At 43.3% G+C, this 13,660-nt stretch overlaps 2 protein-coding genes across 3 annotated transcripts in view; one reads left to right on the forward strand and one right to left on the reverse strand.

The window, feature by feature from the left end:
- Nucleotides 1-783: 783 nt before the first annotated feature.
- On the reverse strand, nucleotides 784-10,699 carry LOC135551916 (cytoplasmic dynein 1 light intermediate chain 1-like). 2 transcript variants are annotated; one of them, XM_064983198.1, is made up of 13 exons: nucleotides 10,577-10,699; nucleotides 10,121-10,194; nucleotides 9,635-9,751; nucleotides 8,950-9,180; nucleotides 6,242-6,393; nucleotides 6,028-6,121; nucleotides 2,663-2,798; nucleotides 2,472-2,583; nucleotides 2,258-2,317; nucleotides 2,140-2,184; nucleotides 1,930-2,020; nucleotides 1,631-1,738; nucleotides 784-1,511 (listed from the first exon to the last, which is right to left on the reverse strand). In XM_064983198.1, exons 1-13 carry the CDS (start codon nucleotides 10,678-10,680, stop codon nucleotides 1,381-1,383), a joined length of 1,455 nt encoding a protein of 484 aa, XP_064839270.1. In that variant the 5' UTR covers nucleotides 10,681-10,699; the 3' UTR covers nucleotides 784-1,380. The 2 variants fall into 2 exon arrangements, with proteins under 2 accessions (XP_064839270.1, XP_064839269.1); XM_064983197.1 differs by having other exon boundaries at nucleotides 1,631-1,741.
- Nucleotides 10,700-13,245: 2,546 nt separating this feature from the next.
- The window catches only part of LOC135551373 (copine-4-like), a 14,592-nt gene continuing 14,177 nt past the window's right edge, over nucleotides 13,246-13,660 (forward strand). Inside the window, exons 1-2 of the mRNA XM_064982592.1 lie at nucleotides 13,246-13,323; nucleotides 13,413-13,517. Of these exons, the coding sequence (XP_064838664.1) occupies nucleotides 13,258-13,323; nucleotides 13,413-13,517 (171 nt within the window). The 5' untranslated portion in view covers nucleotides 13,246-13,257. The remainder of the gene's footprint in view (nucleotides 13,324-13,412; nucleotides 13,518-13,660) is intronic.

The following is a 13,660-nucleotide window of genomic DNA, read 5'->3' on the forward strand; positions in this document are numbered from 1 at the left end:
GTTTATGATTCTGTCAGTTATGCTAGTGAACTTGGTTCATGATTCTGTCAGTTATGCTAGTGAACTTGGTTCATGATTCTGTCAGTTATGCTAGTGAACTTGGTTTATGATTCTGTCAGTTATGCTAGTGAACTTGGTTTATGATTCTGTCAGTTATGCTAGTGAACTTGGTTCATGATTCTGTCAGTTATGCTAGTGAACTTGGTTTATGATTCTGTCAGTTATGCTAGTGAACTTGGTTCATGATTCTGTCAGTTATGCTAGTGAACTTGGTTTATGATTCTGGTTATGCTAGTGAACTTGATTCTGTCAGTTATGCTAGTGAACTTGGTTCATGATTCTGTCAGTTATGCTAGTGTACTTGGTTCATGATTCTGTCAGTTATGCTAGTGAACTTGGTTCATGATTCTGTCAGTTATGCTAGTGAACTTACTTCATGATTCTGTCAATATGTCTGCCATAGAGTTATGCGACATCTCAGAAGATTGCTGCTTTTTGGTTGAAACCTCAAGGGCCAAACTCTCTTTACATGGCTCTGTCTAACATTCTCCATCCCTACCTGCGCATGCGCGCGCGCACACACACACACACACAATTCCTACAGTATTCTCAGTCAACTATATACATACATCCTTCAATATATCCTACAGTATCAAGATCACCTTAAATACCTCATCTGGTGAAAGGGGAATATATATTTTCCTCCTCCCTCCCTCCCTCCCCCTCCCTCCCTCCCTCCCTCCCTCCCTCCCTCCCTCCCCCTCCCTCCCTCCCTCATACTCGCTGCATCCTGCTCCCTCTCTCCCCATACCTGTCCATCGCTCTCTCCCCCCTGCTCCCTCTCTCCCCCCTGCTCCCTCTTTCCATCTATCCCCATACCTGTCCATCTCTCTCTCTCTATCCATCCATCCATCTATCCCCATACCTGTCCATCTCTCTCCCCCTTCTGCTCCCACTCTCCCTCCATCTCTCTCTTCTTCCTCCTCCCTTCTTCCTCCTCCCTCCTCTCCATCCCCATACTTCTCCATCCTGAAGAAGGTCTTCATATCTAATCTGTTCTGGCCTGTTGGGGTGAGGTCTGGTCTCTTCATGTATGGTCTGGGGAATGAGGTATGGCTGACGTGTCTTCATTTCTGGTGTGTGGTGGTCTCACTGGGGGGTTAGGAGGAGGGGTCAGGAGAGGTGAGAATGGGAGGAGAGTGAGGTCTGGTCTCTTCATGTATGGCCTGGGGGTGTGAGGAGGGGGTAAGGTAGGGGAGGTGGATTTTTCATGTGGTCTGGTTTGGGGTATGTCTGGGGGGGTGGAGGGTGAGGTTTGTTCTCTTCACATATGGTCTGGGGGGGGGTGAGGTAGGGGGGAGGAAGAGGGAGGTGGTCTGTTCATGTCTGTTCTTCGTTGGTCTCAGTACTGGGGTTAGGGTTGTTAGTGTTGCTGTTGTTGGTCTCATCATTCTCTCTGCAGCTGATCCTGTCCAACTCTGCCTGGACATCACTCAGACCCAGCTTAGAACCTGCAACATACACACACAACTACTCAGCTCTGTCTGGATTTATATTTTAAACCACGAGAGGGCGACACAGGCACATACACCCCTTCTGCCTATATAATAACGTTGTGTGTGTGTCCTACCTGACTTGCGAACAGTCCCTGGTGTGCTGTTGCCCGGCGGCGATGCTCCGGCCTTCTTGGTCAGAAGACTGTTGAAGAAGTTAGCCAGCACCCCCTCACTGGTCTGACCTGCTACACACACAGGGAGGGTTGGAGAATGTCATACAAAAAGGTGCAACATTTGAGCAGGATCTGTGGTAAAATAACTAATTGCTTTTCTGCTGTAGTGTGTGGCATTAGCTACACACATTCACATCATGGCGTACCTGATTGGGGCACAGGGCATGTAGTACCTGATTGGGGCACAGGGCATGGCGTACCTGATTGGGGCATGGTGTTAGCTACGTTGGCTGCAGCTGAACGATTACTGGTCCTGGGGGAACCACTGGGACCTCTACTACTGCTGGACTCCTGTCACACACACAAGATCACATCAGTTTCCAGTATCTTAAAGAGAGAGAGAGAAAGAAAGGAGGAAAAGAGAGAGAAGAGGACAAAGAGAGAGACAGACAGAAGAGAGATAAACTTACCCCTGGTCGTCCGGCAGATGCAGGAGGCTGTTTGGAGAGCAGCGACTGAAACCACAAAGACACACATTAGAGAGAGAGAGAGCAACACCCACACACGTCACCATGTGTCAAGTCTCACCTGCAGCTTGAGCAGAAACACCTGGTCATCTTCAGCCTGAATCTCCTTCTCATGAACAAACTGACATAGGAGAGGATGTCCACAACGAGAGAGGGGGAGAGAGATTCCTATTAATTCATCTATCATTATAGTTTAGAATACAATGGAAAATGTGACGTTCACGAACAGTCTTTTGGGGAATTACAAGATAGAGGTGAGGGGTTAAAGGTCGTACCTTTCTGACAGGCGGTTTGACGATAACCTCCTCAAAGATGTCGTCTAGTTTCAGCGTTTGGAAGTTCTCATGGAGGATAGATATCTTATTTTCATTATCCCATCCTGACGGACTGATAGAAGACAGGGTCACACACGTGCAAACTTATAGAACACAGGGTCACACACACACACACACACACACACACTTACATGAAGACTGTGTCTTTCTCCACCAGTTGAGCAGGGTAGTGGAAGGGGAAACCGTAGAGTCTGTGAACCAGGTATTTATACAGAACATCCACATTCTTCATCTCCTTAACCGACGTATACAGCAGAGATGCTCCGTCTGACACAGCATTAAGGACAGTATCACTCACTACACGATCCAAGGCAGGCACAAAGAAATTAACCGCCATGTTGTCTCTACCTTTACACTGCATGCAGATGGGGGTTAGTATGATGCTACCAAAAAGTGATCAGAGTTAGTGTGTGTGCGCACGTGTGTGGACGTGTTTAACTATACTTGTGGGGACCAGCTGGGACATTTTGTTACTCCCACCAGGTCAAATGCTATTTCTGGGGGGGTTTAAGGTTAAAGTTAGAATTATTGTTAGAATTATGTTTAGGAGCTGGGTTAAGTTTTGGGTTCAAGGTTGGGTTTAAGGTTAGGGTGTTTTCCCATACAGTCGTCTTTGAAAGAACTGTCTTTAAATCTCTGAGGGGGGGGGGGGGGGGACAGATTTCCTCTATGCATTCATATTGCTATGTCTAGAAAGGAACCACTATCTTTTTCCAACATTCACTCAATGCGCTCTGTGTTTTTAAAAAGTACAGGACAAACCATTCCATCAGAATGTGTCCTCGGAAGTCGGAAGTCTACACACACCGTAGCCAAATACATTTAAACCCAGTTCTTCACCATTACTGACATTTAATCCTAGTAAAACATCCCTGTTTTAGGTCAGTTAGGATCACCACTTTATTTTAAGAATGTGAAATGTCAGAATAATAGTAGAGAATTATTTATTTCAGCATTCATTTCTTTTTTTTCCACATTCCCAGTGGGTCAGAGGTTTACATACACTCAATTAGTATTTGGTAGCATTGCCTTTAAATTGTTTAACTTGGGTGGAACATTTCAGGTAGCCTTCCACAAGATTCCAACAAAAAGTTGGGTGAATTTTGGCCCATTCCTCCTGACAGAGCTGGTGTAACGGAGTCAGGTTTGTAGGCCTGATTTCATTTGATTTTCCCATGATGTCAAGCACCGAGTTTGAAGGTAGGCCTTGAAATACATCCACAGGTACACCTCCAATTGACTCAAATTATGCCTATCAGAAGCTTCTAAAGCCATGACATAATTTTCTGGAATTGTCCAAGCTGTTTAAAGGCACAGTCAACTTAGTGTATGTAAACTTCTGACCCACTGGAATTGTGATACAGTGAATTATAAGTGAAATAATCTGTCTGTAAACAATTGTTGGAAAATTACTTGTGTCATGCACAAAGTAGATGTCCTAACCAACTTGCCAAAACTATAGTTTGTTAACAAGAAATTTGTGGAGTGGTTGAAAAACGAGTTTTTATGACTCCAACCTAAGTGTACAGTGGGGCAAAAAAGTATTTAGTCAACCACCAATTGTGCAAGTTCTCCCACTTAAAAAGATGAGGCCTGTAATTTTCATCATAGGTACACTTCAACTATGACAGACAAAATGAGAAAAAAAATCCAGAAAAATCACATTGTAGGATTTTTTATGAATTTATTTGCAAATTATGGTGGAAAATAAGTATTTGGTCACCTTCAAACAAGCAAGATTTCTGGCTCTCACAGACCTGTAACTTCTTCTTTAAGAGGCTCCTCTGTTCTCCACTCGTTACCTGTATTAATGGCACCTGCTTGAACTTGTTATCAGTATAAAAGACACCTGTCCACAACCTCAAACAGTCACACTCAAAACTCCACTATGGCCAAGACCAAAGAGCTGTCAAAGGACACCAGAAACAAAATTGTAGACCTGCACCAGGCTGGGAAGACTGAATCTGCAATAGGTAAGCAGCTTAGATTGAAGAAATCAACTGTGGGAGCAATTATTAGGAAATGGAAGACATAAGTCCACTGATAATCTCCCTCGATCTGGGGCTCCACGCAAGATCTCACCCCGTGGGGTCAAAATGATCACAAGAACGGTGAGCAAAAATCCCAGAACCACACGGGGGGACCTAGTAAAAACTCAACTCGTCGTGTTTGGAGGACAAAGAATGCTGAGTTGCATCCAAAGAACACCATACCTACTGTGAAGCATGGGGGTGGAAACATCATGCTTTGAGGCTGTTTCTCTGATCCGGGTAAAGGAAAGAATGAATGGGGCCATGTATCGTGAGATTGAGTGAAAACCTCCTTCCATCAGCAAGGGCATTGAAGATGAAACGTGGCTGGGTCTTTCTGCATGACAATGATCCCAAACACACCGCCCGGGCAACAAAGGAGTGGCTTCGTAAGAAGCATTTCAAGGTACTGGAGTGGCCTAGCCAGTCTCCAGATCTCAACCCCATAGAAAATCTTTGGAGGGAGTTGAAAGTCTGTGTTGCCCAGCAACAGCCCCAAAACATCACTGCTCTAGAGGAGCTCTGCATGGAGGAATGGGCCAAAATACCAGCAACAGTGTGTGAAAACCTTGTGAAGACTTACAGAAAACATTTGACCTCTGTCATTGCCAACAAAGGGTATATAACAAAGTATTGAGATAAACTTTTGTTATTGACCAAATACTTATTTTCCACCATAATTTGCAAATAAATTCATTAAAAATCCAACAATGTGATTTTCTGGATTTTTTTCTCTCATTTTGTCTGTCATAGTTGAAGTGGACCTATGATGAAAATTACAGGCCTCATCTTTTTAAGTGGGAGAACTTGCACAATTGGTGGCTGACGAAATACTTTTTTGCCCCACTGTTTGTAAACTTACGACTTCAACTGTATACCTACTTACATTTTGGAAGCTCATAAATTGCATTTAGTAAAGATATAAGCCGTAGGCCTCCCGAGTGACGTGGAACCAGTCCACGGAATTCGAGCGAACCGAACTCAGACCACCTCTCGAGATGGTCTCAGTTCGGTTTGCTTTGCACTCTTTTAAGGGGTCTGAGTTCCTTGGAGTGTTCATACTGCACACAAAAAATGAAGCGAACCACACTAAGTTTACAGAAATAAGCTGAAAGGGACCAAGTGTGAAAACACCCTTAGAATTAGAGGTTAGGGAAAATAGGATTTTGAATGGGACTGAATCGTGTGTCTCCACACACGATTAGTTGTGGGGACATACGTAAATAGTCTGGGTGTCCATTTGATTAATTGTTCAGCAGTCTTACGGCTTGGGGGTAGAAGCTGTTAAGGAGCCTTTTGGAACTAGACTTGTCGCTCCGGTACCGCTTGCCGTGCGGTAGCAGAGAGAAGAGTCGATGAATTGGGTGACTGGGGTCTTTGACAATTGTTTGGGCCTTCCTCTGACACCCCCTAGTCTAGAGGTATAGTTATACAGGACTGTGTGTGTGTGTGTGTGTAAAGGATACACTGTAGACAGAAGCGTCTGATGTATGACTGGATGAAGTCCAGGTGTTCGTCTTTGTAGTCATACTCCTTCTCCAACGTACTGATGGCATCACACTGCAACACACACAGGTTAGAGGTCATAGGTAATATATGTAGTCATGCTCCTTCTCCAGCCAACTGATGACATCACAGCGAAACAGAATAGGGACAACTCCAGTGTGTGTGTGTTCGTACCTTAGTGCAGACCACCACCATGGGTAGTCCCAGGTTGTGTGTGAGTGTGTTTTCGCCGAGCGGCAGCAGAACGTTCTCCTCCTCCTCACTCCTCCTCTGGGGGGCGCTCTCCTCCCAGCCAGGATCCACATACTCCTGGAACTGTCTGGCCACTACAGACAGTCACAAAGCAGGGGCCTCATTTATCCACTGTGCGTAGGAATAAAATCTGTGCGTAAACCATGCGTGGGATTATTTTCACGCAAAGTGTAAGATTTATCCATATGAACATTTACTTAGCCATGACCATGCGCATGCACAGTGCCAAGTGGTGGAATAAGGAAACTGCTTGTCAAGAATAGAATGGGGAAAATATATATGGAAAATGTGTGAATTTGGGAGAGTAATAATAGATTTAAAAAATGTAAAAAGCTATGTCATTTTATCTCCATTGTGAAATAATGCAACATTGACATAATTTTGACCACATCAGTGCATTTGTTACAATAATCCCTACAGTCATTTGTTACAATAATCCCTATACAGTCATTTGTTACAATAATAACCCCTATACAGTCAAATGTTAAATTAGAGATGCGTGTAAAAGTGAAAGCATTATGTAAATCCTATAAAAGACAGATAATGGGAACTGGAATGAGAGATGGCTGATCTTCCTCTGTTGGGGGATTTGACACGCTGCATTTTACAGAGAGAGCGTTTTTCGAGACAGGTGGGACCTTTTCTGCAGAAAGTACAGATTGTTTTTTGGAAACGATATCTGATGAGCCAGTCGAATAGGATTTTTGTGAGGACTTAATAACTACTATAAAATAGCAAACACATGCCATTCAGGTGCACTTCCAAGTGCTATCCACCCTCGGGTATTTGGCAATGGGCACTTTTCAGCAGGAAAATTAATGGGTTCCCAAATATGAAAGGACCAATAGACGACACCCACATCACTATGAAATCACCATCCCAAAATGATTTCAACTATGTGAACAGAAAAGGCTTCCACTCTTTATGTGCAGGTGATGCTTAAAATATGCTGCTGAATGTGGTGGCCAGGTGGACTCGTTCATTCTGCAGAACAGCAATGTTGGCCTAAAAGCATACTTGAGGGAGCTGTTGAGGTTGGTTGGCTTATTATTTGAAGTATATTTGCCATTGCTAAAGCAACTCAATTGTCCTAATGGTCCTCTCTTTGTTGCTATGTTTTCATTTTTACTGGTCAAGCCACAACTGAGCGAGCCAAATAAAACCTTCTAGTCATTTTTGTTCGCTTTTTTTGGTTGCGCCGTTGTATTTCACGGTAAGGCGTTGTACATTCTCCACGGGTTAAATGGATGACTGACCATATGGTTCATTACGGGCGTTTTGAAATGAGAACAGCCAAGGTCGTACAAAAGCACTGAGAACAATTGTTATTTATCAAATGGTTCTCTCCTACCGGTGTGTATCTTATAGGATTCTTTGATAAATCACACTTTTTCTATGTATACGACCATTATCAATTCCATTCGTAAGCAGTATTTTAGAATAGTTTCTACACAATATTGATAAAATGAGGCTCCAGGTTATCCGAACATTTAATGCAGATGAATTACACATAGAAATAAAATAAAAAGTCATGACCAGCTGATTTGTTTATTTTACCTTTATTTAACTGGGCAAGTCAGTTAAGAACAAAATCTTATTTTCAATGACGGCCTAAGAAAAATGGGTTAACTGCCTGTTCAGGAGCAGAACAACAGATTTTCTTTACCTTGTCAGCTCAGGGATTCGATCTAGCAACCTTTCGGTTACTGGCCCAACGCTCTAACCAGTAGGCTACCTGCCGCCCCGACGTGTCAGTACAATTTCATAAATGTCGACAGACAATTTGTTCGTTCGACATGGTGGGATATTTTTGTGTCTGTAAAATTAATTATGCGGGAAATGGCGGTGGAAAGGCCTTTATGGGCAAATATTGATATAATAACCATCATATCGAAGTAAACGTGATGATATGGTGTGTGGTCCTCCCACTACGTCTCAGGAAACCATGCAGTTTATTAGGCTACAGATTAAATAAATTACGATGAACTTCACAGGGTGATGAGCTTGATGCTGCTTTCCAAAAAATATCGATGGTCTTATTCTGGTGACACGATGATCGATGCTTAACTGCCTTTTGACAGAAATTTAAATCTCGCTTTTATCCATAATAATCTCTTCATGTAGACTACCTGCACTGTATCTGAGAGCTGTTGGCTAGAGCACAGGTGTCAAGACCAGAGTGGGCAAATTTGCTCAATAACGCAACAAAACCATTGGTAGAGTTGAAAATGCGATGGATGCGATTTTTATTCGGTACATGAAAACTTAAGTAAAAAGGTACCTTTAAAAATGTGCACTACATCATCACACACTGCTTTTTAGCCACAACATGTCAGTTTGGTAGAAACACACCACTGGTGGGGAAATGTGAATATTTTCTTTATGCATATTTGCATAAACATCTGTGGCCAATTGGATGGAAAGCGAGCTTTACACAGTCTTATTTTTGTGGAGTTGGTTAAAACCCTTTTCACAATGTCCAAATAGCCACTGAAACTGTGCTGCAGAGGACTATCTAAAAGTCAGCTGAGCAAGCCAATAATATCTGGTCTGTTCAGGGTTAGGTCTAGGGCCTGTGTAGGGTCCTGTTTAGAGGTCAGAGGGTAAAACATGACGTGTGTTTGACTCACTTCTGTTCTCCAGCTCCCTCAGTGTTTCCGGGGGGACCCGGAGCTTGTCGATATGTTCCCTAGCGACAGCCGCCCACTTCTGAAGCGATTCCATGGCGACCCACGGCCGCGACAGGTCCACAGTAATCAATAGCAACGAGTCACCAAGCGCCTCTCGTTGCACGGCAACAGACTGCAGACCTTTATGGTACAGATCCCCATCTAACACCCAGGCATTACACCTGGTTTGGTCTACATACACACACACACACACACGCCACATTAGAGACAGACCTAGTAGGTAGTGCCGAGAAATTAACCAACATTTTGAGGGTGAACGCTGTTTCTCTAGAGAGAAATCAAATCATTCACGGAAAAAAAAGTCAAGTCAAGAACTACAGTATATGGGATGCTGGGCTAAAGGGAGTTGTAGTTTTCATTAAACATATATTCAACCTTGTTCAGCGCAGAAATGTTGTAATTAACTACAATGACCATAAATTGAATGTTGATCATTTTTGGTTTTGTAATGTCAATTAAAAAGATCCAAAATCATTTTAATGTGTTTATTTCTTACATTTTCTGATTCAAAATAATTATAAACCGAAAGCAACCTATCTGACCTCGAAAAGGACTAATCACTCAGCACTACTAGTGGTTAAAAGGCAATGGTGTAAAAGGTCAAATGAAAGCTGTGATTGGTTACCGTCAATGTCGTCGTCATGGACACTAAAGTAGAGGTATTCCAGGCCACGCCCCTTCAGGAAGTCCTCCACACCCTGTAATTTAGCAACCAGGGTGGTCTTCCCCGAACCCACCTCCCCTACACACACACCGAAAGACAGTCAGACAGGTATTAAACACCTAACAATTACACATTACAATATTCTACTATTAGGCCTATCAGTAAATACTGCAGAGTAGGCAGCATTCCTCACGCCATACTGATTAGCCTCTGTAGCAGAGGATTACCCTTGGGGTTGTTACTGCTAGGCGAATGTGGCTGACTGGACTCAGACAAGGATTGCTAGACACACACACATTCTACACAATGCCATATAAAAGCAACATAAATCCTGACTGATAGCTGGTATCATATTGGTCCATCATTGTAATAGGAGAAGACAGGGTGGGGGAGAGAGATTCATCACAGCTAGCACACGCAGAGAGAGACAGACAGACAGACACCCACCCATGACCAGCACATTTTTCCCGGACGGTAGTTTAGATCTGGAGTGAGTCGATACTTCGCTCAGAATAGCAGACCTGCGGATAGATGGATAGAGCAGACCGTTCACTAGCTAACTTAGCTGGCTGCCTGTCTACATGTACATCTTATAGAATCATTCCACTGACTAGCTAGTTAACTAGCTTATCATATCCAGCAGCATTAGCCAATGCTTGCTATCGCTGGCTAGTCAATCTAAAAGCCGATGCAGAAACGCTAGCTCACTAAATAAACCACACAATCATCAGACATCATCATTCATTCGTAAACCTAGCCAATCTCTATTGCTAGCATCAATGGACTAGCCGCTGCTAGCTAGCTGTGTTAGACGGGCTGTCACTCGGAGTCTGAACAATAACAGTCGCTCTCCATCGAAAAGCTCCTCATGGATCTAAACAGGAAGGTGTCAGTTGTTCCCACCATAAATCCTGTCCATCTTCGTCTTCAGTGTTTGGTTGTTCGGCTGTGCTGTTTAGTCCACTGTTGTTGGAGGATAATAATGTACTCCTCCCTGACGCCGCCATCTTCACTGCTGCCAACCAACAAAGACCCGGATGTAACGCACAGTACTGGGCGTGGTCGTCCAGAAGAATAACACAATAAACAAACAAAATTAGCCTAATTAATTACACAACGAATTAAATAAACAGATCCATGCTAACTACAGATACGATCCAGAGTGAAGGACTTCACTTGAATTTTTTGATTGGTGTATATTAAGTGACTTTCTCATGCGTTTACATTGTGTTTTGTTAAATGTATTCCAGTTTACATACTTTTCAACATTTCATAGAGTTGCTAAAACCAGATTACTCTTTATTGCCAATATAATTAGCTTATTATATTATCAGATAGAAATATAGGTACTCATTCTGTAACCATCAATTGCTCTCTGGGGCCCGTTTTATGGAATGTTTCATCCAGGTCAAAATTATCCTGTGTGTTGTTTTATAGTTGTATATAATCCTGGACTAAAAATCTATTTCAGTGGAGATTCACTATTGAGTATGCTTTTTAGTGCAGGGTTTACTCTGTATCTGGGAAACGGACCCTTAGTGTCCTGTGTATTCATTTGATGTCATATAATCATTGTTGTAAAAACATATGATGTGGTATCACATATATTTAGTTCAGATTTGTCTTGCGTGCAAAGTTGCATCCAAAAAAGGTAGGACCAAATCTGATGGGGATAACATATGATAATCTAACACAACACAGCAGGATTATTTTGATCTGGATTACATGTTGAATGGATGGGCCAGCTCATCACACAGTAAAGTGCAGTCACTTCCATCCACCACTGGGTCACGCCGTTGTACCGTCACAGTCCTGTACCCCCTGCCTGCTGCTCCCCGTGGCTCTACCGATAATAACTAACTGCTGTTAACCGGCACTGCGCGACCCTCCTCATCATAATTTACTGGGAGGAGACAGAGGGAGGGAGAAAGACAGAAGTAGAGACGGATAAAGAGACAGAGAGAGATGTTCTCTTCATTCATACCGTGAGGACCCTGATGCACTGTATCCCCTGTCTGCGTATGGCTTGAGGTGCAAGGCTCAGTACCTACTGCTTAGCTGACGTACGGAGAGAGGGAAAGAAAGAGAGAGAGAGAGAGAGAGAGAAGCGGGATGGGTGCAGAGTGTGTGAGGACGGCGAAGTCACTGTGATTCCGCCCAGCAGTGAAGTTTCCTTCATCTCACTGCTCTGCCCGTCTTTACCTGGTACCTGAGGTGAGTTACTGGCTGGAACACTAATAAGGTATGGTTGGGCACTGGGCTGAGTGAGTGTGTGTGTGTGCGTGTGTGTGTGTGTGTGGACACCCCCGTGTGCATGTTATAACTTGACAAAGGCTTTGGATGTTTGTTTTTTACATGCCACACACCCTGCTCAATAACACAAGAGTTTTGGTTTGCAGTGTTATGTTATGGGATTGTAGGTTCAGTGTTTATGTATGTTTGTGTGGGCGTGCGTGCGTGCCACAGGTGACAGAGAGAGAGAGTGATGTGGTAGCTTTCTAAGCCTGTGGAGGGATTACTCAGCATGGACCTTCCTGCCCTAATGATTCATTATTTATTATTATTAATGTCCTTAATATCATCACACACACACACACACACACACACACACACACACACACTAGAATTGTCCCCATGTTACTGAGTCCATCTAAGGGTCAAGGGCAGTGGATCTCTGAGCAGTGATTGGTTCTGCTGCTGCCTTGTAAAGTTGTGATTGGATGGAGATATACTCAGATATAGAATTAATTATCTGTCCATTTGTTATTCCCTACTCTGATTATCTCAGCTAAAAATAATCACCCCAGCATCCACACACACTGAGCGCATGAAATATAGAGGAGGAAGAGGACGAGAGAGGAGGGAGAGATAGTGAGAGAGAGGGGGGACGGGAGAGAGACGGAGAGAGCATACCTTGGTACAGAACTGGGTCATATTGAGTTTGCTACCAAACTGCAGGCAGTGGCATAAAAAAAGAGAGAAAGATGGAGAGAGAGAGAGCACATACTGTATAATAGTGCAGATTGAAGTTGATGGAGAATTGATCTAGACCACGTGTCAAATTAATTCCACGGAGGGCCGAGTGTCTGCGTGTTTTCGCACATCCCTTGTACTTGATTGATGAATTAATGTGACTGATTAGTAAGGAACTCCCCTCACCTGGTTGTCTAGGTATTATTTGATATGAAAAAACAAAAACCAGCTGACACAAAGCCCTCCATGGAATGAGTTTGACATCCTTGATCTAAACTATAGAATATTAAATGTAGAGGGTATACTAGAATGTTGACTAAACTACACTAGAATGTAGAATATAATGCAGAATAGAATGTAGAATGGTCCAAAAACTGAAACATAGCACGGTGTGTGTGTTTGTGTGTGTTTTGTCTGTGTGAGTTCTGACCTTGAACATAAGAACTTCTTACTGCTTACTCAGTTCCACAGCATTTTCTCATGTTGTAACAGAGGGCTTTGTTTAGGATTGTGTGTTCTCCCTAAAGTGTGTGTAATGTGTTTTCTCACTTAAGTGTGTGTGTTTCTGTGTGTGTGTGTGTGTGTGTCTGCAGGTCCTGTCTGTGTCCAGCATGAGTAACATCTATGAGTCTGCAGAGGCAACCCTCGGCCTGTGCAACTCTTCCTGTCTGACCAAGGTAGCTCATTAACACTTGATTGATTGATTAATTAACAAAGTGATTCATTGACAAATTGATTGATCAAATCATTTATTTATTGATGACAGGTTGAGCTGAGAGTGGCTTGTCGAGGGATCTCAGACCGAGATGCCCTTTCTAAACCAGACCCCTGTGTTGTACTCAAGATGCAGTCTCACGGGCAGTGGTTCGAGGTACTCTCTCCCTCCATCTCGCTCTCTCTCGCTCCCTCTCTGCCCTGTTTCTCTCCCTCTCTGTCTCTCTGTGCCTGACTCGATAAGAAAATAAAAGCTGACTTTGTATTTTGCCACAGTACACAGTACACACACACACACAC

Source organism: Oncorhynchus masou, chromosome 13 (assembly GCF_036934945.1).
Source record: "Oncorhynchus masou masou isolate Uvic2021 chromosome 13, UVic_Omas_1.1, whole genome shotgun sequence".
Taxonomy (NCBI): Eukaryota; Metazoa; Chordata; class Actinopteri; order Salmoniformes; family Salmonidae; genus Oncorhynchus; species Oncorhynchus masou.

Excerpts from the sequence above, each read along its gene's own strand:
- LOC135551916 (XM_064983197.1), bottom strand. The coding sequence starts at position 10,680 with ATGGCGGCGTCAGGGAGGAGTACATTATTATCCTCCAACAACAGTGGA. Across the intron at positions 2,185-2,257 it reads TGTTTCTGCTCAAGCTGCAG|TCGCTGCTCTCCAAACAGCC; the intron begins GTGAGACTTGAC and ends TTGTGGTTTCAG. Across the intron at positions 1,742-1,929 it reads TAACACCATGCCCCAATCAG|CAGGTCAGACCAGTGAGGGG; the intron begins GTACGCCATGCC and ends CTGTGTGTGTAG.